At 34.3% G+C, this 18,940-nt stretch overlaps 1 protein-coding gene and 1 long non-coding RNA gene across 2 annotated transcripts in view; both read left to right on the top strand.

Annotated features, from left to right (window-relative positions):
- Positions 1-18,940, top strand: part of LOC144360035 (importin-5-like) — a 32,239-nt gene that overhangs the window by 5,072 nt on the left and 8,227 nt on the right. The window contains exons 5-19 of the mRNA XM_085500739.1: positions 815-911; positions 1,277-1,381; positions 1,955-2,080; positions 2,552-2,675; positions 3,266-3,460; positions 4,874-4,998; positions 5,664-5,753; positions 7,113-7,286; positions 7,541-7,759; positions 8,067-8,283; positions 10,622-10,683; positions 11,700-11,856; positions 15,109-15,281; positions 16,678-16,789; positions 17,465-17,520. Of these exons, the coding sequence (XP_085356865.1) occupies positions 815-911; positions 1,277-1,381; positions 1,955-2,080; positions 2,552-2,675; positions 3,266-3,460; positions 4,874-4,998; positions 5,664-5,753; positions 7,113-7,286; positions 7,541-7,759; positions 8,067-8,283; positions 10,622-10,683; positions 11,700-11,856; positions 15,109-15,281; positions 16,678-16,789; positions 17,465-17,520 (2,032 nt within the window). The remainder of the gene's footprint in view (positions 1-814; positions 912-1,276; positions 1,382-1,954; positions 2,081-2,551; positions 2,676-3,265; positions 3,461-4,873; positions 4,999-5,663; positions 5,754-7,112; positions 7,287-7,540; positions 7,760-8,066; positions 8,284-10,621; positions 10,684-11,699; positions 11,857-15,108; positions 15,282-16,677; positions 16,790-17,464; positions 17,521-18,940) is intronic.
- On the top strand, positions 13,069-14,217 carry LOC146750835 (uncharacterized). The gene is made up of 2 exons (XR_014929779.1): positions 13,069-13,546; positions 14,042-14,217. It is a non-coding gene; the product is annotated as an uncharacterized LOC146750835 (long non-coding RNA).

Here is an 18,940-nt window from a genome sequence, read left to right as displayed (position 1 = left end):
TATGTAAACACTTTTGACAAGTCTCAATTATTCCATTTTTTCCAATTAGTCAAAAATTAAACAAAGGAATTATAAAAAAAACAAAAAAACGCTGCACTAAATTTTTGGCGAGGGGGGAAAAAATAGTGTTATTGCACAATGGTGAAACAAAACATCTTCTAACGTTGTCATCTTTGTTTCAGAACACAATTTCCATGACATGGCTAAAAACTCTAGTCTTTTGGGCGAATGGTAAAAAAGTCATCAATGCATTTCCATCAATTTGGTGTTATTCCCTGGAAAACGTAAAAATACATCTGGAAATACTCTATTATACTCCACAACAACTGTAAATGTCACCTCTTACTTTTTTTCCGTTTTCATTAAGATATTTTGTTTATTCTTCAGTATTGTTACTTTGTAGTTCTGTTATTTTTTCTCACCGAAATTAGGAATTAGGGGGTAACACATATTTTTTTTTTATTGGCTACAGGTGAAGATCAAAATTTGGGACAAATATAGTTTTTATTTTGTGAAAGTTGACTTTGGCATCAAAGTGTAAAAATTACATTGTATTGTCTTGACTCAGGAACAGATTAAATACATCAGAGAGCTTTCATGGTCGATATATTGTTCATACACTATTTCGAGCTAGATAAGCCGCCTTACTTTTCACATATCAATACACTATGGTGATCAGGTGATATATAACACCATTATAAACAAATGTTTCTTTCTTGTGGAACAAAGTAGTCTCAAAAACGTCACCGACATGTTGATTCATCTTTGAAATGTTTTTGCTTTGCTGATAATGCTGTATACTTTCTTCTCACAGCAATTTTCCCGGTATTTTTGGTAATCAGCAGTCACATTATTTGGAAGTCATCAAACAAATGCTATCACGATGCTTAGCAGACCAAGACAATCCTCAGGTTGGAATAAAGTATATTTTAAAGCGAGGAAGTCGTCACCTACGTATGCATCAGTCAGCCATAGCATATCATTATTTACAAACCCATGAGCCTTTGCATTCTTAGCATGTGTTATCCTCGGGGGGGGACTCTATTCCCGTCCGTGCGCAGGTGACGAGCCTCTCGCTTTAAATCATTTTTGTTTGGTGGCTAAGTTGGGAGAATTGAGTTATGAGTGTCTCGTACCATCACTTATGATTCCTTTGATTTGTCCTGTTATCCACTTAAAAATGACCTGCTAATTTTACTTCAATGCCTGTGATTTGTCTGCTTCAGTGAAATGTTTGTTATTAATTTCTATGCAAAACTGTTGTTTATTTCATCAGGTGCGTATTGCTGCAGGAAAAGCTACAATTGCATTTGTATTGGCTCAAGAAAGTAATTCTTCAATGGGAAAAATGTTCTTGGAATTGCTTCCTGCTATTTTACAGGTATGATAACAGTTTAGTTTCTCTAATCACTTGAATTATTGTGTTAAGGAGAGCTTGCTAGCCTTTTTCAATACAGCAGACTTGAGATATTTTAAATTCCTAGTTGTATGTTTAAAAATATACTTAATTGCATGTATTTTAAGTTTTTTCAGACAGTAAATCATCAAACGCCAATCTGCATGTTATCTTTCTACTCTTGTTGACCAATACATACAAATACTGATGTCTGTTGAGTCGTGGGTTATATATGCAGTAACAATGTGTGCTGTTCACTCAGCATACAGTCTTCTTGGCTTTCCAAACACGTGGTATTCAATAGACTCTGTTTGCACATGCACTTGCAATTAACACCCAAGAAATTGTCAGGAGAGACAGCAGATCTTCAATGTCTGGAAATGTCACCTGCTTGTGCTCACTGTAAAGTTTTGTGGAGCGATATGGTGATGAAAATAAATTTCTGAAAGCTGGGAAACTTCATCTGTCCTGAACTTGTTTGTATTTATATAAAAAGAGCATTGTTAACATGCAAGTACTTTAAGTCATTCAACTTAATGCATTTCTTTTTTATTTCAGGCATTAGCAGACAGTGTTACAATGCAAGAGGATGACTCTCTATTGAAGTCCCTGATAGAACTAGCCGAAATGCAACCCAAGTTATTAAGATTGCAACTTGAAAATATATTAATGCTCAGCTTAAAGGTTTGTTGATGATTTTCTAGATTTACTGGTTGAGATTATCCTGCCAATCTGTAAAGTTTATTTCTTGCCAAAGTCACCGTACACCAGATATCATAAAGTAGAAATTATATTTTGTCCTTATTCATTTTGAGTGTAAGAATGTACAGCATTTTGTGGACTTTCAAGGCATTGTTGGATTTATACAATACAGAACTAATATGTGCAAAGCTGGTACAGTCAATTAACTGCCTTAAACTGCGCATCTCTGCTGACCTGAAGTTAACCCATGCTGATTTGACCACTCTTTCACATGCATGGTTACTAAGCAGCCAGGGAACTTCTTGAACCCTAAACAAGTCTATTGGAAGTTGTCCGATTTGTTAAAAATTCAAAGAAATCATAGAAAAATAAAGTATACGAAATTGTTAGCAAAAAAATGAAACAAGGTGACGATTTCATTATTTCAATATTTCATTGTTTTGTCTATTGCAGATTACTGCTGATGGTAGCCTCACTGATACCTGGAGACAGCTGGGACTTGAAATAATTGTCACTATCTCAGAGACTGCACCTGCTATGATCAGGAAACATGCATCAAAATATGTGCCTCTCATCGGTAGGTTTCGTTCTTCACTGATTGGCACTGAGACTTACTGGATTGGATATCACTACCTCAACTCCTTGGTCAAGTTCGTTTCCAGCTGCTGAAAGCGACATTATTAGTCTTTGTCAGCTACAGCCTGATAAAGTGGCCAGTGAAATGAATGATTACATTTGTGTGTTTAATAAGCAATAAGCAGGCCAAATTTAATAAAATTTGGTATGAAGCTCGCACTTCTTTGCATTTGAAATATCATGAATTTTGTAAATACTGTAAAATAATTTATTTTAGCTGACATTTTTTTTGTTTGGTATGAAGTTTATTTTTTGCTGGTTAAAGTTAAATGTAACATACAGAAAAAAAAGGATTTTCACTAATTTATTTCTTCAGCGTAAATAGCGAAAATAAATTAATTTATCGTAGTAAAACAGTTTGTGTTTCAATGATAAAGTTGGTACACATTTGACTATGTCCTTGAATAAGACTGGAGAAGTGATGTCTCCTTTCTATGGCAAAGGAAATCCTGATTTTTCCAACACAAAATTGTTCTGAATCTGCTCAGTCATCTCAAATTAATCTAAAGTTTTGCGTTTCTGTTCTTGCAGTTCCTCAAATGTTAGCATTGATGGTTGATTTAGAAGATGATGATGAATGGTCAATCAGCGATGATATTGAAGATGATGACAACGACAACAATGCCATCGCTGGTGAAAGTGCATTAGATAGATTTGCATGTGGTATCGGTGGTAAAACTATTTTACCACATATCATTGCAAACATACCCCAGATGCTGCAAAGTAGTGAGTATTGGAAAACTTTATTTAATTTTATTCAATTAAAATTGTGTTTATTTATTACAGACTTTGATGAATTTTTAAGAATCACCCAAACTAATATTGCCAACATTGCTTGTTGTGGAAATTTAATATTTTACACTAAAGCCTTTTTTTAGCTCCGCTGTCGACTTTGTTGAGCGGAGCTTATCATATGAGTGATTGTCCGGCGTCGTCCGTGTCAATGTTTTACTTTTTTGACTTCTTCTTGAAAACTACAACCTGAAAGCTTTGATACTTGGTGTATATGTACCTTGGGTAGACCTCTCTTAGGTTTGTTTATTTCATGTTGATATCTTCAATTCTCTAATTTTGGTGAATATTTTTGTCATTTTTGGTAAAAAGTGATATTTTCGACTTCTTGTTAAAAACCGCAAGTGCAATTGCTTTGATATTACATATATTGGTACTACATGTGGACCTCTCTCAGATTTGTTCATTTCATGTTGATATCTTCAATTCTCTAATTTTGGTGAATATTTTTTTCATTTTTGGTAAAAAGTGATATTTTTGACTTCTTGTTAAAAACCAATAGTTCAATTGCTTTGATATTACATATATAGATACTACATGTAGACCTTTCTTAGATTTGTTCATTTTGTGATGATATCTTCAATTCTCTAATTTTGATGAATATTTTTGTAATTTTTGGTAAAAAGTGATATTTTCGACTTCTTGTTAAAAACCGCAAGTCCAATTGCTTTGATATTACATATATAGGTACTACATGTGAATCTCTCTCAGATTTGTTCATTTTGTAATGATATCTTTAATTCTCTAATTTTGGTAAATATTTTTGTCATTTTTGGTAAAAAGTGATATTTTCGACTTCTTGTTAAAAACGACAAGTCCAATTGCTTTGATATTACATATATAGATACTACATATGGACCACTCTCAAATTTGTTCATTTCATGGTGATATCTTCAATTCTCTAATTTTGATGAATATTTTTGTCATTTTTGGTAAAAAGTGATATTTTTTTCTTGTTAAAAACCACAATCATTTATGGTTAAAAATTATATTTTTGAATTCTTGTTGAAAACAGCAAGTCCCATTGCATTGATACTATGCATATTGTTCATTTTCTAATGATATCTTCTGTTCTTTAATTGAAATGTGCATTGCTAACAGCGGAGCTATCTCAGCCGAGAGGCTGCTTGTTGGGTTTTCTAGTCTAAATCTTTGGGGAAAACCCTGTTTACAATATCCTAAGTATGATGATAAATTTCCTGAGAGGAACAGAGCAACATTTTGTGTCAGTGTAAATTTCATTGAGATATTCATGCCTAGCAGTGACTTTTGCAAAGTTTTGTCCTCGCAACTTGGGCTCAAATTTATTGTGGTGAAAATTTAATTTACAGTATTCTTATTTTCCAGCTGATTGGCGATACAGACATGCCGCTTTGATGGCAATATCAGCGGTCGGTGAAGGTTGCCATAGATATATGGAATCTGTTTTACCCGACATTGTAGAGACAGTCTTGCCGTTCTTACAAGATCAGGTAATACAGAATGCTCTGTTGTGGTTGGCTGAGGCGTCTAGTTGTTCGTAGATGACTGAATTTTGCATGTTTGTGATCAGTATAAATGAATTTTCTGATGACAGTAAGGTTCTCGTACCTTCTCGGGTACCTTCTTCGTTTTCAACATGGCACGCTAATTCTTTTTCTGTCATTTTGTTTGCCGCTTGGAGCTATGAAATAATCAATTTTTTTTGACACTGCATTTTGAAAAAATGACAAAACACTTGAATGAGGAAGTAGTAGGAGACTACAATGTCATTCAAAGTGACAATTCCGCTAGGTTAGTTGGTCTCCAATTGGTCTCTACTTCATAGATGTATGATGACACAATATGGTTCATATATTTTATTGTTCGAATGCAGAATATTTAACTTTTTCACCACCAGTTCCCTCTTTTTATCACAAATTCACAAAATAGTCCTGTTTATAGTCTGCACTTTCCCTCTCAAGATTAGGACAAAAATAGCAGAAAATTTTGAGTAAAAACTGAAAACCAACTTAAATTTTGTCTGTTGGCTCCAAAATTAGGGTTCGTTTTCAGCCATATAAATAAACTGCAGAAAAATTGATGAAAAGGTTTAAAATGATAAATTGCTTCCACACATATCCACAGTTTTTGTTTTGTTTATTACATCTCTTTTAAGCATCCCAGAGTGAGATATGCATCATGTAATGCACTTGGTCAGATGGCAACAGACTTTGCACCAATGTTTGAAAAGAAGTTCCATGAAAAGGTAAGTGAGATTCAATAATATCCAAATATTGACTCACATCAAGGGTGATATACTGATTTGTAGACCCTCAGAGCATTGTTGATCTTGGCCTTGCCTCTTCCAATAATGCTCTCTGGGGGTTGACAAATCTGTCTTTCATCTGTCCATGGCTCGCGCCGATTTTTGTATTCTTTATAAAATAACATTTTGTATTGGCTGCATTGCAAGATTTTTCTTGCCCAGTTTCTAAAGACAACATCCAGAATATTCTCCATTCACAAGTACTGTAAAATACTTTATTTTAGCTTGGGATTAATTTTCACTATTTTCGCTGAAGGAGTGATCCCGATGAAAATAAATTCCATACAAAACATCCAAAAATTATTTTCAGCTAAAATAAAGTATTTTACAGTATCATCACACTTCAAATGGTTTGTATGTATTTATATTCCATAATCCATTCCAAAATTACTGTCAGATTCATAAACCAACTCCTTGCGACTGTCCGACAATGTTTACACACTACTTGCATGAACACAAACAGCACACTGTACAGGGGCCACTGGAGCCTAATGAATAAAACACAATTCAACAACACATTTCCGGTTGAATAAACACTTTAATCTGAATGTGAGATACACAAGGAGTCATAAAATTACCGTGATAAAATGCTAAAACACTAAACATTACTATTCAATGTTAACGAATCCTAAAATGCCATCCAGAATTCAAATTTTAGAGCTCACCACATACAGTGTGGCAACTGTAGACAGACTGCTTGATATACTTGTGTTGTTTAATGATTCTTTTGTTTCAAAGTATTCATATAGAACATAACACTGCCCAAAAATATGCCCAAGCAAAACGTATTTCCAGTTGCTTGAACTGTTTACAAATTAGAGGTGATTCATTGAGAAAACAATGATGGAAATATATGGAAAATATTTACCACCAAATGCATGAATCTGATTGGATGATAGGATATGAAGTATAATATTAAACAATGTACAGTGTATCACCCTTCTACCATAAGCAATTAGTCCACAATCTAGTGTTGTATCAAGATTATTTCCTATTGGCTGATAACAATTTGAAATACCAGCTACATGGTATTTTACCTAACTGCCTGTATTAGGTAACTTTCTGATGCCTCAATAACTACTCTTTAGTATTCAAGAAAATACATCCATCAATATATTTCATTTAAAGTTTTAACTTTGCATATTAATTATCAATTTACATATCAATTTGCAAATTTCCAACTTTTTCACATTTATTTATCCAAAAAATGCAGATTTTAATGAAAGTTGATACATAAATGCTGTGATATACTGGGTTATCTCTATTACTGATATGATAATTATTGTTATATATTTATAGGTGGTGCCAGGTTTGTTACTGGTTATGGATGACAATGCTAATCCCAGAGTCCAGGCACATGCCGGTGCAGCACTGGTTAATTTCAGTGAAGACTGTCCTAAGTCGCTGTTAGTACCATATTTGGATGGTATTTTGGGCAAGATTGAGGCCATCATTTCTTCTAAAATACAAGAGGTACCGTTTTGTTTGAGCAAACATGATTATTGTATAATAATTTTTATCGCCATATTTTCAGTTACCATTCTTCACCTGAACTTTCACTTTCAAATAAATGGGATGCGACCGGGACATTCCGATCACTGTATTTGTAATTAGTTTTTAAACACAAGTATGCTGATTAACAAATAAATGTAACCCAATGACATCGCAGTGCGACATTGTATTGTGCACTCCAAACTCAGTTTTGAATTATTTTTTCCTTATCATAGTTGGTAGAGAGAGGTACCAAGTTAGTGCTAGAGCAGATGGTGACAACATTGGCAGCTGTAGCCGATACAGCAGAGGAGAAGTTTATTGTATACTACGACCGGTTTATGCCAAGTCTGAAATACATCATGCAAAATGCTATCAGTAAGGAACTAAGATTACTGAGAGGCAAGACTATTGAATGTATCAGTTTAATTGGATTAGCCGTTGGCACAGATAAGGTAAGCACTACAGTTGAGTCAAAGCATATATGCAAGGCAGAAAAAATGCTCTGAAAGCTGCTCTCTGATTGGTTCAACTGTTAGGTTTTAGGATTGGTGAGCCATTCCGATACAATCTTGTAAGCAGCTTTGAATTGACTCGAGTACTAAAACATGTTTCTTGTTATGCCGGTTGTAGATTCAGGTACAAGCTTTCACTATTTGTGAGTCTTTGGTACATTTGAGTCGCCTCGCCTTGCATCAAGGTTGACCCCTTTTTTGTGAAAAAACAGTTAAATGAATTCGAACCAATTTGTTGCACTTTTAGTTTCGTCAAGATGCCAATGATGTTATGCAATTGCTGTTGAAAGCGCAGACAGATGCCAATGAAATGGAAGACGATGACCCACAGATCTCTTTCATGATATCAGCTTGGGCCAGGATGTGTAAATTACTGGGCACTGATTTCCAGGCATATTTACCTGTAGTTATGGGTCCTTTGATGAAGACCGCATCAATCAAACCAGAGGTAGCGCTTGTAGACAGTGAGTAAAACTTTTTACATACTGTATTCCTTTTATTAATTGAACTATGAATGAATTATCATTTTGGGGGGGGGGGCATGATTGGATTGTTAAAAGAAAAATTATACTTTTCAAGTGGTTGAATTAATCTGCATTTAATCAATGATACTAGCAGGATTTTAGAATTAAAATGTTACTGTGAGTTATAACGCAGTAAAAGTGTCATATATGGAAAAAACAGACAATGTCATTTCTATAAGATGGTAACAAATTATTATTTAGCAAAAATCAGCTAAGTATTATGGTACTGTAATTAATTGGTCATAAGCCTATAGGCCTCAACATTTAAATCGTAGAAAGTAAGGGGTTGGGTGTATAGCTGAGGGGGAGGACTTCATAAAAGATGAGAATTTTGTTAGTCCCTGTTCGAAAGCAGTCCAAAAACGGGGACTTATGTTTTAACCTCTGTGTCCGTGCCATTTTGTTTTAATGAATGTGGTTCTAGAGCCATATCTCTTACTTTTTTTTGTATTTATAAACTTTAATTGGAGTTGGCACTGAAATTAACATCTTACATACCTGGTTTGTACATTACAAATTGCAATTAATCTACATATTGTGAAGTGGATTGGGTAACATTTTTCATAAAATATCCCCATTTCTTGTTATGAGAAGTCAACCTATTCCGTCGACAGCAATGAAGTACTCTATCTCCAGGAATATTTTACATATCTTTTGTATGCCATGAATTCTGGCTTTTGATTTTTATGTCTACACAAGTAAATATATTTTTTTGCTACCAGAAAGAGGAAGTTGACTAAACATGTAAAGTTATCATCCCCAAAAAGTATTTGTTGTGCATTTGGGAATGCCCTCAGGCCAAGCTTACCCCCTCCCCCCAAGCATGTACAGTGTTTCCCAAAAATCTTGGGTGCATTGACATTGGTAAAACAAATGGATAAGAGATTCAGAGCATGATGAACAGAAAGTACAAAGATCAGACTCCACAATGGGAGGGTTCATCTTGAATAATGTTTTGTTTGTGGTCAGAATATTATGGATTATTTTGAGTTGAAATTCTCTGAGAAAGGGTAACTGGTAGATTGGCAACCAAGACATCAAGTGTGAAATATTCAATAATACAGTAAAATAGGTCTCAGATCTCGGCGAGATAAATTTGTTGTTAACAATATTTTTAGCTACAATTTTTGTAGTACAATTTTGTAACTCAACCAATGTACTGCCGTGTTTAAGTCTAACTGGTTTATTAAAAGGGTTAACGTTTTCGTCAAAATCAGAGTTGTTTAGTTTCTGAGGTACGCACTGTATCAGGCCATACCATTTTAGAAAGCATGACCCAGGTAGCCATATCTCTTACTTGCTTTGACTGATTATGTTCAAATTTTAAATATTGATTATCATAGATATATTGGTTTGACGACCCTATTAAAAATGGCCGAATGGTGGTCATTTTTGTGCTAACAAATCATCAAATATCAAGCATTTCTGGCATTTATGGATGGCTTTTGTTCAAACTTGGTTACATACATTTGACATTATGGGTTCCTAATGCACGTCATTTTATTTTTCAGATCAGATTTAGAATAGCTGACTAGCGGCCATTTTGTTTTAATGAATGGGATTCTAGAGCCATATCTCTGACATGCTTTGACTGATTATGTTTGAATTTTATATATTCATTATACATGTATTCAAAATGGCTAATTTTGTTTTAATTAATGCTGTTCCAGAGCAATATCTCTCAATACTTGTTTGACAATCAGATACAAATGTCAATCATTTAAATGTTAAACAATCATCATAATCATATTCCTGACATGTTTATGTTCAAACTATATTACTATAAACAAAACTCTATATCCTAAATTTGATAACTAACAGGGACTGTGCCATGCATGGCTTGTTTTGTTTAACATTGTAACTATGTTACGCCCTTGTCGTTCACCATGCAATAGATTAGGGGGGAAATAAAACTGTGAAATGAGTTGCATCGTCATTGGTTTCCATGAAACTTTTGTAACGAAGAAACAAATGTACACAAAAAATAGTTTTTTTTTTTTTATATTACAATATTATTTACATACCACACACTGAAAAAAAGAGAACTACCATACCAATCATGATATGCATAATTTAATAAATAACATCTTTATTTTTGAGATTTAAACCTATTGGACATCTGGTAAATAGCATCCTTGGAATATATACGAGAATGCCAGCAACTCGTTAATTATCTAAAAAATAAGGGCTGGGGTTTTATACAGGGGAGGGGCTTATGACAGGTGATTGACTGACTGTGTTTGGTGATTAATAGCTGCGTGTATTTGTTTTTACTTAGCTGATGATGCCAAACAAATCAGTGAGGAAGATGGATGGCAGTTTGTGAATCTTGGTGATCAGGTAAATATCAGGAACTGAAGGCAAATAAGATATTGTGTTGGAAACTTTTACAACTGTATGCTCGTGGTGAAGGTCTTAGTGAAATCACGAGAACATGAACTTATAAGGGTGTGGAATTTCAATGCAAGTTCTGACCAATAGTATTTGATTGTAGCATGACTATAATTGCGATAAAGTCTGATTGTGGAAACCAAAAAAATTAATATTATATAGTTTTGTCTGTTTAAGCAGTTTTGTGGACATATTTTTTCTTGACAATTAAACTGCAAATCATGATAATTGAGACTGTAAACAGTTTTAATTTTACAAAAAACAAGTTTCCGTAAGTCTGTAAAAAGTGTGAAATTTTGTAGCAGTGAAAATTATTTCTTGGGTCCTATGAACATGGTTTGTCAGCAACTTTTGCAAAAATTTTTCTTTACAAAATGCTGTAAAGTCATTGTGAAAATTCCTAGCTACAAAAATTAAGTGTTTGCCGAAGTCTGTTTCTGTGAAACTCCCATAAGACTGATGTTTATGGCATTGTCATTTAACCGTTTCACCACCAGACTTTCTCATCTGAATGTTTCTGCATTTTTTTCTTTATATTCTTTAATTTTTCTGGATATGAACCCTAATTTTGATGCCAACAGACAACATTTGAGTTTTTCCTCAAGAAGTTTTGCCATTTTTGCTACAATCTTCTGAAAGAAAGTGTAGACTATAAACGGGACTATTTTGTGAATTTGTGATAAAAAGAGGGAACTTGCGGTGAATTAGTAGTTGTGAAAATGCTTGTATTTTGAGTGCAAAACTAGAGCTCGAAAAAATGTAACAAACTGAATGGGTTGATTGTTCATAAACAAATGCCAATGACACCATCGCAATAACTAATAGAGATGAACCTTATTATCTCCTGGCACTAATGCATATATCATGGTTTCCAGCATCCATCTTATCAGAGTCATAACTACTTAACACTTTATAGTGGCAAAAAGATACATATTTAAAACGCTTATTTAAATTACTCATTACAGCAAAGTTTTGGAATCAAGACATCTGGTCTTGAAGACAAGAGCACAGCGTGTCAGATGTTGGTGTGTTATGCACGGGAACTGAAAGAAGCCTTCGCTGATTACACCGAACAAGTAGTTAAATTAATGGTACCACTGTTAAAATTTTATTTCCACGATGATATCCTTTTACAGTGTATGCACATAGTGAGGTTTTTTGAATATTATTTGAAGATTATTCACACAATAGTGACAGGCTGTGCATCAAAAGCATTCTACTGCTAGCTTATTAGAAATTAACATATCAAAGTAAATGTTGTAGCATTTGTCATGATTAGAAGAGCTTACTTAAAAATAGACGCATGAAATACTGTAAAATACTTTATTTAGCTGGAATTAATTTACGCTGAAAAGACTATTCGGGTGTTTTGTTTGAAATTTATTTTCACCAATTTCTTGCGAGTTGAATGTAAAATATTGGAAAAAGGTGTATTCACGGGATTTTATTTTCTCTGAAACATTCCTTCAGCGAAATTAGCAAAAATTAATTTCAAGCGAAATTAGCGAAAATTAATTCCAGGCGAAATTAAGGTCAGTATTTTACAGTAGTTTATATGCGGACAACATGTGAAGACATTGAGAATATTTTCAATCTCAAATGCGTTACTCTGCCATGATTTTTCATCAATTTGTTGTGAATCGCAAGGGAAGTTTGTTGCCTGAACAGCCATTGAGAAAAAATTTCAACACTACAACACTTATAAATACATCTACCGGTATTTTAGTTTTAATTTGTTTATCTAAATCAAATGTCTCAATGAATACCAGTAATTAATCATTTGCAAAATTTTAAGTGAAAAAAGTCCTATGGAAATTGACTTATTTATGATGATCGATCTAACTTGGTCCGTTTTACAAATTCATTGGGGTGACTCCTCCAGGCAACCAATGTTAGGTGAATTTAATAACCCATAGACACCACTGTTGAAAGAAGAAAAAATTTCCTTAGCACTAGAATTCTCTGAGCCATCATTTTGTGAAAACAATTTTTCGAAAATGAGTGGCAAATTGTCAAGAAATTTACTCTTAAGTTATAATTTAACATTTTGCAAAGATTTTTCACATTTTATGTATTTTTTCTATAATTTCTTAGTTTAATATATACTGAACATATTTGCGCTACTAGTCTTGAACAATTTATTATTACAAAAATCAGGAAAACTTATTAGTCCCCGTTCGAACGCAGTCCGAAAACGAGGACTTATGTTTTGCCCTGTGTGTGTGCGTCCGTCCGTCCGTCCGTGATCACCTGTATCTCGAACATGCATGGACCGATTAAGTTCAAACTTCACTCATACATCACACATTATATGGGACATATGCACATGCATTTTTTTCATGATCTGATTAACGATAGCCGAATAGCGGCCATTTTAAGGCCGAAAATGCATCAAAATCGCACATTTTCACCATTCCGGACCCGGATCTCAGCTATGCATGGACGGATTTTGTTCAAATTTGGTACCAATCTGATTAAAATCTGATGTAGTGTACGGGCTTTAATTATTTTGGCTATAAACTTATTTTAATTTTATTTTTTATTACTTTTGTTATTAATGCCTTTTAATTTTATTATTTTACTTTGATTTTGATTTTGTGATTTTTTTTTAATTCTGCCCTACCTACATCTGAGCCGATGCCTATGTAACGAGATTTCAACGAGACCCACTATCGACGATTTTAGTCAACGAATCACAGACCTCCTTCTATAGCGCACATGATGACGTCACCGGGCGGAGTCGGGTGGCAAACACTCAAATAAAATGGCGGATTATACCGACGTTAGCGACCGAGAATAACACGGCTTTACGGTAAGTTTATCATTGTCAAATGCAACGAAAGTCATTTTTATGTTAATATTGTGGCTCGAATGGTTCGACTTTAGATCGTTATTTTGCATAGTTATTCTGGGAGTGACGATTTTGTTTCCACCGTTTCGACCGAACACCAGTGTCTTTTTCCAGTCGCCTGCCCTGGAGACGGGTGATGTTTTGTTGAAGATCGGGCCAACATCGTCTACGGTATTGAAGCCGTAGCTGTAAATATTCATCAAATTGTATCAACATTTTGTACATTATACAATAACTCTTTATTAAAGTAATTGAGCTGATTTGGACTGGAATAAAATATTTTTTATTTGGAACACATCGCAATTGATCAGGAAATATTTGTTTGCTCCAATTTTCTGCGTCGATGCCGTGGGCCGGTGACCGTTATACAATTTAAAATCAGTTTGCATTATTTACTATAGCTGTTTACAGTGTTCTAATCATTACAATTTACTTATTTTTTTGCTTCCATTCTAGATAATTATGCTCAGTGATGTAAAATTGAAGCGATGACTGAATGAACGAACCTTGGCTGGCGAAGATGTATCTGGAAGTGTACACATTTGTTGGAAGTGAAAAAAATATTCAATGTAATGACAAAAAATGTAAAATGCTGAGGAATTTCTTTTGCAAATAAAAATATACTAACAATTTTCTATTAATGGTTTATTCAAGCTGGCAAAATATAATGTACAGAAAGATTGCCCGTAGAGTATCGCTACACTGAAAAGTAAGCAACCGACAGCCTGTATAAAAGGGGGGCTGTGATTGGCTGTTACTTACGCGAGATTTGAACGGGACTTACATAGGCGTCGGATCAGATGTAGGTAGGGCGGAATTAAAAAAAATCACAAAATCAAAATCAAAGTAAAATAATAAAATAAATAAAATAAAAGGGCATTAATAACAAAAGTAATAAAAAATAAAATTAAAATAAGTTTATAGCCAAAATAATTAAAGCCCGTACACTACATCAGATTTTAATCAGATTGATTTGGTACATACATTAAACATAATAGGACCTTGATGCACGTCTTTTTTTTTTTTCGCATCAAATTCGAAATGGCCGACTGGTGGCCATTTTGTTAAAGAATTCAGTTCTGGATCCGTATCCAAGACATGTCTGGATTGATCAAGTTCAAACTTCACACACACATGGTACATCATGTCACAAATAGATATGTGCATTTGTTTCATGATCTGCTTAACAATAGTGGAATGATGGCCATTTTAAGGCCGAAAATGCATCAAAATCACGTATTTTCACAATTCCAGAACCGGATCTCAGTCATGCATGGATGGATTTTGTTCAGATTTAGCACAATGTGTTGTACATATGCAGGTGCATTTCGGTCATGATCTGCTTTGAATGTATATGTCACTCAAATATGAACGGAACGGGGACGTGTCATTGACAATGACTTGTTTATATATATAAGTTGACAAAAGTTGTTTTTGGCAACAAGATGAATTCCATTTCCACTCATGATAACAATATCTCAGGTATATGTCAGTTCTGTGTTTGATCCTTGACTTCGTTGAACTTGTGCGATTATCGGCAGCCGAATCTTTACCATATTTATTAGAATGTGCCAAAATTAAAGGGGACGATTACCTTGCACAAATGTGGAGTTACATCTTACCCGAAGTCCTGAAAGCCATCCAAACAGAACCCGAAAGTGACGTTCTTGTACAACATATGGATTCATTCGCCAAGGTCAGTTTGGATCACACTTCTTACCTCGTCGTTGACATTGCAGTATAATATTCCCTTTAATTGGAATGGTATCCTGTCATTGGTACTGCATATATTACCAAAATGATATATTAGCTACTCAAATGAACTATGGTTTAGTCGTTATTTGAGACACGTACATCAATATTAATGAAGATGCTAATCACACTTGATGTAGATTTTTGCGAAGAATCAACACTGTCATCATAACTGCACATTTGTGTGTATATCTATGAAAAAAAAAAACGATACTTAGATTTCACTAAATTATGCTGTGGTCGATTATAGTTTCTTGTGGATGTGAATTTGTTTCATACACAAAGCCAGCTGGCCGACAATATCGCTGTGGTGCAAGCAATGTTGCCTTCAAAATCTGATAACGATCTCCTGGCTACCTAAAGCATCATTGTTTCAAGCCTAGCTGTATTGATAACTGGCGAACTAAATTGCTGTCATGGTGTAGGAAACAAATTTGTGGCTGCTGTAAAGCGTTTTGTGTCGCTACCTCAGAACAATTGTGATTCCTTCAGTTTGAAAAGTAGCATGCTGTTTTAATCTGCAATTAGTCTGTGACCTCCGCTGGGAGATTTTCAACAAGTCTGAAGTTGAGAAAGGATTCAGATTCGCATCAGATTTGCTCCAGATTCCAATCAAATTCATCTGCGAGGCTCAGTTGTGCATCTTAACAATAGATGTATAAAATTAACTACAAAAATTCTCACTTGTTTATAACAAAAAATGGTTTTATAACACAAGATTTACTTGTACTACAAAATACTTGCAGCTGTGGAAAAAAGTCCTCAGTGTGTGATACTCTCAATGTACTCTTAGGTTTTTAATGCAAATGGAATAATTGAGTCACATGACTGAGTGTGAAATGACAAGGATGCTCTATTTCAGCTTGTGTAATGCTCATCTGGATGTGACTTAAAGTGCTACACGTGCAGCACGTTCGAATTTCGGGTGAACGAACAATGGTTTTTCACACTTTGTATACATTGCTATTGTTCCCATATATAACGCTACATGGTGCGATGACTCTAGCATTTTAATTTTGTGTTTGGTGTTTTACTTTATCTTTTGAAATCTCAATTAATATCAATGGTACTGTGTAGTTACATACTTTAAACAAGTGATATCCAAAATTAATTGTGACAGGTGGAGACAGATCTGTCGTTCAACATGAATCCTTCCCCAACTTTACACTTGTGGATATTCAAGCATCAGAGCAAGTTTGTTAGTTTGTTATTTTGTTCCTCTGATCCAATCATGGATATGAAATTCTATTTCAGGTGATCGCATGTAGACAACTGTTATTAAACTCAATAGTGGTCTGCTGTTACATCCATCGTATTTAAAGTCTTCTTCTCTTTTATAGTGTGTGGAATTTTTAGGCAAAGGTTGCCTTGACGAGACCCAACTTGCTACCTTAGCCAAACTTATGGGAGATATTTTAGACCAACATTTCAAAAGACATGCAGATAGGCAAGGTATATATAAAAGTGACTTTCAGATGTTTTTTCGTTTGCCAAATTGACATTTTCAATTTTTCTATAATTTCTCTGTGTTCTAACCCAAATGAACACAATTATCAATATCGTTGAATAAATATGGATTTATGTTATGAAATTTGACTTTAGCATTCAAATAGGAAATAAAGCAAATGTAATTTTGCTTGTAGGTGAAGAGTAAATATAAGATTGTGTTTTATTGTAATTCCTGGGTTGTCTTCTTATACATGTGATTTGTACAATTGACCTTCTTTCCAATAAGTTGTGATGTTACTTCAGCTTACTGTGGTACCACAGTGACATAGACGAGTGTACACAATGTACATTTAGTTCAAATAGGCAACTCTGATTGGTTTATTATATACAAGTAGTTATTCTTTGTTTATAATGTAGTCTTAGTAAATATTTTTTGTTGACTGGTGACATCAAAAGAATATCAACACTGAATTGCATCCTTGCATCTCTTTATGTCATTGCAGACATTTGTATTAATGATAACTGTCGTAAATGTTTATTTTGAGAAGGGATTATTCCTTAAGACTCTCATAGGCAATTAGGACATTTTGTTGCCATGTTGTTGTCAGAGGTGGTGATGGGAGCGTTAATGTCTTGTAATCCTTTATTCCATGGCAATTGTCTTTTTGTGTCATTCAGAACAAAGAAAAGATGAAGATTATGATGAAGTTGTCGAAGAAAATTTACAAGATGAGGTATTTGCACTTGACTAATGTTTAATTAAATCATCAACACATGTCTTGATGGTTAAAGCAATCCTCCAAACTTTGATTTCCTATTTGAATTTCTCAAAATGATTTGTAACATTCAGATAAAACACACAGACATGCATGTATGTTGTTCAATGCATTATTTTATTCCAAGTTCCAAATATAACATTATGGTAAGTTGTCAACAGCAAAAACAGAACAATATTGAATGGTTTTTAATTAAGCTTGGTTCGCTCACAAAAATTGCAGATGAAATTGAATTGCAGATAGCAAAAAGAAGTTTTCAAGTTGGCTTCTGTCATAACACATGGCCACAACAAAAGAAAAGCTCTCTTAAATTATCGAATGCAATGAAATAATACATGACATATCTTCTATTGAAGTCAATATTAAAAATATAAAAATTTACAATGAATTACTAATAGGTATATTTAAAAGTATAGATGAGCCGTTCTGAGAATTATTCGGACAGTCAGTTAGCAAAATGACTTGCAACTTTGCAAAACACTTTGGTCTTTGCCCAATCTAGACTTGTCGGCACCACTTGAGTGACGGGCGCGTGGTTTGGGATTACTATTTCATAGGGGTTGTCGGCTTGATGAATTGCAAGTATTATCTAGCGTGCGTTTACAGCAACCATTCTTTATTTTTTATAATTGTAATTATTTTCAGTAATTTTGAAAATCACAAGTTGGGTGTTGCTTAAATCTGTCGAAAAATGTCAACCCCTCGCTCATTTTAGTCAGTTGTACCTGTTACACAAATGGACTAGACATGATAACGATTGTTATACCCCGTCATTTTCAAACTGCAGTTGAAAAGGTGATTCAATCAAGGAAGGCACTTTTGATTTGACAAAATCCATCAAACCGCTATAATGGAGTTTTCCGTCTGTGTATCCCTGACGTACTCTCCCACCTCAGTATAAAATCTTAATTTGATACATAATGCACCAGTAATGTAAAAACAACTTTTAGTTTGGCCCAAAACTGTCGCGAAACTGCAGCACGTCCCGCTAAGAAACTTTACTTTGAGCCTTCCCGCCAACGAGGAGTTCATTAATACCTGGGGTTACTCAACACTCGGGAGTTGTTTTGTAAATTACGCTATGTCAGGTGGACTCAGATGGGTATAACAATTTAAAATAAAACTTTGAATGCAAATACAACATATAAACTGTTAATATATGGTAACCAATGCGCGTGGTTTTGAAAACAGCGCTTTACCCTGGTTTTACCGGCATCTTGCAAGATAATGGAATGATTCCAATTGTGGGCGTGCCAATACAACGGCGCCATTAAGTCTAGATTGGGAAAGACCTAAGTGTTTCGCAAAGTTCCAACATATATTGCTAACTGACTGTCCGAATAATTCTCGAACGGCTGTAAGAAGGGTGAACAGTGCC

The sequence above is a fragment of the Saccoglossus kowalevskii genome, chromosome 1 (genome assembly GCF_978046115.1).
Source record: "Saccoglossus kowalevskii chromosome 1, keSacKowa6.1, whole genome shotgun sequence".
NCBI classification, from domain to species: Eukaryota; Metazoa; Hemichordata; class Enteropneusta; family Harrimaniidae; genus Saccoglossus; species Saccoglossus kowalevskii.
Note: the sequence above shows the minus strand (reverse complement) of the source record. Positions and strands in the feature narration are given on the sequence as shown.